General features: G+C 34.1%; 2 protein-coding genes across 2 annotated transcripts in view; one reads left to right on the top strand and one right to left on the bottom strand.

The window, feature by feature from the left end:
- LOC104233259 (germin-like protein subfamily 1 member 20) overlaps nt 1–8 on the top strand; it is a 1050-nt gene extending 1042 nt beyond the window's left edge. The window contains exon 2 of the mRNA XM_009786631.2: nt 1–8. This exon is cut by the window's left edge and continues 724 nt beyond it. The gene's annotated coding sequence lies outside the window, so the exon portion shown is untranslated.
- A 1737-nt stretch (nt 9–1745) lies between these two features.
- Nucleotides 1746–4851, bottom strand: LOC104231011 (E3 ubiquitin-protein ligase RSL1-like). Its single transcript, XM_009783934.2, has 2 exons — nt 4170–4851; nt 1746–2133 (listed from the first exon to the last, which is right to left on the bottom strand). The coding sequence occupies exons 1-2, from the start codon at nt 4802–4804 to the stop codon at nt 1950–1952; spliced, it is 819 nt and encodes a 272-aa protein (XP_009782236.1). The 5' UTR covers nt 4805–4851; the 3' UTR covers nt 1746–1949.
- Nucleotides 4852–5983: the final 1132 nt, after the last annotated feature.

Raw genomic sequence — 5983 nt, 5'->3', positions numbered from 1 at the left:
GTTTGTGATATTCATCCCTCTTTGGAAGAAAGAAAAACATTGCTTAGTTCTTGCGGGAGTGGTATGCTTACCATTCACTTCTCTATACATTTTTTCTTTGCGTAAAGAAAGGCTACTTTATTTGTCACAATCTAAAACACCGACGCATAAAAGAAAATTTTTTGTTTTTGTATGGAATAGATATGATTCATACATCCTTAACCAGAAGTAGGGGTGTACAAAGGAAACCGACAAACTGCATCAATCCGATAATCCGAGTCAAACCGAGAAAAAAAACCCGACAATGGTTTGGTTTGGTGTTGGAAAAAAAACCCGACCATAATTGGTTTGGTTTGGTTTTAACTAAAGAAAGTCAAACCGAAACCAAACCAACCTAACATTACATATATAGAAATTTTAGATATATTTAATATATAAATATACTTATTGTGATGTAATTTATAACTATTTCTTAAAAAAATTCATAATTTTATCTTTTAAGGTATTATTTCAAAGTTGGACTTAGAACTTTTGAATGTTTCAATAAGTTTTATATCCATTAATATTAGTAAATTAAATAATACTAACAAAAGCCCAAACCAAAATTAAATCAATATTAATGCTAACAAAAGACATTCAATTCAATATTACGAACGAGAATGTATTGAATATCTATTTTTTATTTTGCAATAATTTAGATAAAAATGCATAACCTATTTTTATTTTTCTTTAGCGTTTAGTCATGTAATTAATACTCCCTTATTAGTCTATTTATTTTAGCATGAGTTAGTACTTTTAGATTATGTTTATTTTTATTATGATTTTTTAATTAGCAATATTTAAATTAACTAATTTTATTGTCTTTATTGTTGAATATTTTAGGATAACGCCATGACACATCTCATATTTTGTATTATTTTCTTGGAAAATACTTTATATAATTGTATCTTATTAGGATTAAAGAAATATTTTGAGCATACATTATATATTTTGTTCTACGAAGATTTTACCGGGGGAAAAAAACCCGAAAAACCGAGATTGAAAAACCCGAGTTTTATTGGTTTGATTTGGTCTTTAGATTTAATAACCCGACACAATTGGTTTGGTTTGGTAATTGTAAAATCCGAACCAAGTCTATGTACACCCCTAACCAAAAGTATCATGTTCGAGTTTTGGGAATGAAAAAAATTCTAATAGGGAGCATTAGAAACGCATGGGAAATAACAACTTAAGAGATACTCTCTACGTTTCATATTATATGAGGTAGTTTGACTCGGCATGGAGTTTAAGAAAAAAGAGGAAGACTTTTGAAACTTGTGGTCTTAAAAGCTTAAGGGGTAAAAAGTTTGTGGGGCCATGACATTTGTGTGGCTATAAAAGCTTCTCATTAAGGGTAAATAGATAAAATGAAAGAGTTTAAAGTTGAATTATTTCCAAATTTAGAAATGTGTCATTTATTTTGAAACAGACTAAAAAGGAAAGTACCTCATTTAATATAAAACAGAGGGAGTAGTAAACTAAGCAAGTTAAAAAGGGTTTTGGTCATTTTACGTGTTATTATTTAGATGTTGCTTATACATGTCATGTTATTTCACACTGTTTGGCAAAAGAAAATAATCTCAAGTAGTGTATGTTGACGTTGAGCAGCTAACTCTCTTTTCCCTAGACGGGATTGCGGGAGCTTGGAAGAGACTTGGAAATTCACATTAGAAATATATTTGAATGGATGCAGTAGCTGCAAACATTTTGCAACAGAAAACCATAGCTGGCTTTTGAAACAATTTGAATTAGCAAGTCAATAATCTGTGAGAACTTAACTCTACTTAGATTCCATCTGTCCAAACTTCCTTTGTGGTTTCTGTTTTCTTGTTTACGCTGTTTTCTCTGCCTCAAGTGCACACAGCGTGCAAATTTTCTAATATTTCTCACTGAACCTCAAAGATAATAGAGGTAAATGCCTATACACAAGTCTAGTTTTTAAGCCTTCTACTAGTATAGTGATAGACATTCCAGGCATTCAAGCAGACGAAAAGGAGAAATAGGATAACAAATGAAAACAGAGAACAAATCAAATATCTGGAGTGCCTAGAATCACAATCACACCTGTACCCATTAACTCGTCTTCCGCAGTTGTAGCAGAAAAGGGCATCACACCTACATCCAGATGAAAAAGAGAATCAGATTAAAGTAACATACTTGAAAGTTTAAACCATTTCTCCCCATCTTATGGTTTAATATCACAAAAAGAGTTATTTTTTTGAATTCTAAAAAGAGTGCAATATTTTAACAGAGCACAGGTATGACAATGTCAATCAAATTCACACAACACATCTTTCTCAAGGACTGCGTGCCTTTATAAGGCCTCAGAACTGAACAAAATCAGAAGAATGGAAGAAATGCATAGGAGAGTATATTAAATCATGATAAGATCACAAATTGCTGAATCATGAGGTGTTGTCAGGATTAGAATACGAAAACATTAAGCATCTAATAACTCAGGTATGCTAATATCTTATGTCATAAACCTGGTATATTAAAAAATATACTACTAATGAGCAAATTCTTTTCCTCCCATAACATTTATTTGGCTTCATAACCTCTTCTTTTCTTTTTTTGTTTTTTCTTTTATAAGTTATTTTTACCGGTAGATGAAATCTAAACTCGAATATACGGAGGCCAAGCTTGATTATCTCGCATAAAATCCCATGCTCAGTGTTCATTGCTGCTAACTTCTCCCAAGTTTTTTTCCCAAAGAAAAGTAAACACGATAAAATAAAAGGATATACTTGTGCGGAAAAGTAAATACAGTTGAAAAGCAAACATTTCAATTGGTAAGGATATAAGTATTCAATTAGAGCCGAATACTTGAATAACTTTTGAAGAAAAGGTCTGTCTACAACTGGAAAATATTAACTGGACCATTAATAAGACTAAATTTGGCAGATCAACATAGTAGATGGTAGATACGTGATCTAGTTTAGGGGATTCAAATGTTATGTTGTCCTCATGCCCAGTTCATCCTTCCTATAACGGTCGATATGATCAACCCCTATCAATGTCAACTGAGAAAAATATAGCAACTGCAATCTCAGATAAGTCGAAGCTGAGAATGCTCGGTATTGTATCGAATTAAGTGGCATTACAGATATATTAGATAATTTTCTTTTCATATTAATTTCCTTACTATGTATAAGATGATTTATCTGCTCATATTAGAGATATACAAGTCCGCCCAGAAAACTATAGATGCTTCCACATAATATCTTGTACCCTTCATATAAGCAGCCTAACATTGTATAACATTTATAATTGCTAGATTTATAGGCCTAAGGTTTTATAGGGCTTTTCAAGCCTTATTTTGAAGCTCGCTAATCAGCAGCATATTAGCAATTTATCCCTGTTTGTGAAAATACGGAAATTCCTGATTCAGATTACCGGTATTGCACCATCTCCAAATCCCATCAAGCACAGGTCTTAAAAGATTTACTAACTAGGTATACAGTGATATACAAGATTACGACCCTTTACCAATGATAGCTAACGATTCTGCTGCCAAACAGAAGCTTTTTGGTCCTCGCTCCATGGAGCCATAGATTGAAGGGGAGGGATCAATATTTCATCCTTTTTTCTTTCTTCTTTTGGTTATGATAGCTAAATGCAAGTCCTCAAAGTCCTGCCTTTCCTGTCCACATTCTTCACCTGGAATTGAAACGTTATAACTCAATCACATATGCATCAATCCCGAACTTCTGCTCTATTTGGACCCCTTTCAAATTGATACTAAATATTTGCATGATTGTTTGTCCCTTCGTCCCTCCGTCCCTCCCTTGGTTTAACTATCTGGAGTTAGGTACCCACTAGTCCGACTAATCTAACTTATCCGGATGTGTGCCGCAGAAAGCCCACCATAGGGTTTTACTGCTCCCTAATTCTTCTCAACAAAACAAACAAAAAAGAATCCAACTTAACCATAGCTCAATACTACTATCAGGGTTTGCAAAAACAAATTCATTAATACCAAAACAATTTGCAAAAGGTTCAGACTCCTGTATAATCCAAACCCCACAAGTTGTAATTCATCCCAATTTAAGATGAGATTTCTCATATATATCTGTTAACATATAACCCTAAGCAAAGAATAAAACGATTTTATATTAAAAAGGGAAGAGGAGAGGAAACAACAAACTAACCTGCAGGTGACAAATTTGCAACCTTCATTAAGTTCAACAAAGTGGCGACACTGAGGACACCTCTTCCACTTTTTACTCTTAGCAAGCACACGAAAAGCGATATCGTTTTCGTCCCTCAGTCCCCCACTCTCTTCACAGCGTAATCCAGCGTGCCATGGAAGCTTGCAGCGAAAGCAAAATAACCTCTTGCAATTAGGGCACTTCGATCGCTTTGCATTTTCACCACACTCGTTCAAAATCAAAGCCGAACAGTTCCTATTCGGACAATAACATTGCGCCAACCCTAAAACAGAGGACTCACCCAACACATCGCACCATTTAACAAACAGGTGAGGACCCAAAAGATTCCTACAAGAAATAGGGTCCAAAAACTGGCTACAATTCAGAGAGGGACATGGAATGTCGCCGATATTGTCCTCTAGCTTGACGGAAATGTATTTTTCAATACAGTCGATACAAAATGGATGAACACAACGATTTTGGTTCTTAAATTTTCTGTCGGGTAACGACATTGGCTCGATACAAATTTCACAGGTGAAATTTTGATGTTCATCTGGTAATTCTGTCACTGCAATTTCTTGTGCTTGATTAAGTTCTGAATTATTTCGGCCATATTTTAGCAGTATGTTTCCCATTATTAGTTTGAGTGGTGGGTGTTATTTTTTTTGTCACTTTGTGAGCGGGGGAAGTGGTGAAATGTTTCAGAGTCTTTTTAATATTCGTCTGACAAATTTCCTCCACGTATGCTTATATGAAATACGCCGTCTTCTCCAAGTAAGCCGGACTTTCTTGGAATATCGTAATAACAAATTTCTACTCTTATTAATAATTGTTATGCTAATTTAAATTTGTTATATACAATAACCTTACAAAAATTTCCGTAGGAAACCTAAAGATAGCGACTTATGGGTAAGCATCTTGGGATAGTTAATTCAGAGAAATAATGTTCAGCTTCTCTTCAGGATTATAAATATAAGCATTTTAATTGTGTGAAGTAATCGAGGCTTCTAGTCTTAGTAATAATAGTATTAGCAGGAGTCTTTCATAGTGAGTGTCAATATTTTTTCTCATTTTTTTTTTCATTTTCTTATGAAAAGATAATTTTTAAAAAATGGATGAAACATAGGAATGTAAAAAAAAAATACCAACAAATTGTATCAAATTGATAAACCGAGTCAAATCGGAAAAATTAGCATTGTCTTTATCGATTATTTGTTGAAGAACACTTTAAAAGTGTTGGGTACAAGCGAACAATTGATATTGAGGGGCAGCAAATGTGGCTCAAAAAATGGACCCCTGACTTTAAACCCGAGGAAGACTCTCCAATTCTCCTGTATGGGTATTACTTCCTGGGCTACCTTATCAGTGCCATACTTGGAACTATGTGAAATAAGTTCTTGGTCCGGTTGAAACTCCTATCAGTATGGATATAGCCACAGACTATCGAACTCGACTGAGTATGGCTAAGGTTAGAGTTGAGGTTGACCTTATAAAACCCAAGATAAACTCTGTATGGGTGGATCCGAAGAGGAAAAGAATCCATTAAAAGGATATACTCAGAAGCTGGAATATGAAAATGTTCCTAAATATTGTAGACATTGTAAGATTCTGGAACACTCAATAATCCAGTGCAGATTTGTTCAAACGAAGAATATAGCAGAAGTTAAAGAGGGACCAATATCAATAACAATGGCGACAGAATTGCAAGGAAAAAAATATCTCTGCGTCGCCTGAAGTATCAAATATATGGGAAGAAGGACGAACTAGCAACACAAGCAAAAAGATTGTATCTTTGAAGCGGAATGAAGAAGAAC

Source organism: Nicotiana sylvestris, chromosome 1, assembly GCF_000393655.2.
Source record: "Nicotiana sylvestris chromosome 1, ASM39365v2, whole genome shotgun sequence".
NCBI classification, from domain to species: Eukaryota; Viridiplantae; Streptophyta; class Magnoliopsida; order Solanales; family Solanaceae; genus Nicotiana; species Nicotiana sylvestris.
This window is presented reverse-complemented; position numbering and strand designations above follow the sequence as displayed.

Excerpts from the sequence above, each read along its gene's own strand:
- LOC104231011 (XM_009783934.2), bottom strand. The coding sequence starts at position 4,804 with ATGGGAAACATACTGCTAAAATATGGCCGAAATAATTCAGAACTTAAT. Across the intron at positions 2,134-4,169 it reads TGCAAATTTGTCACCTGCAG|GTGTGATGCCCTTTTCTGCT; the intron begins GTTAGTTTGTTG and ends ATCTGGATGTAG.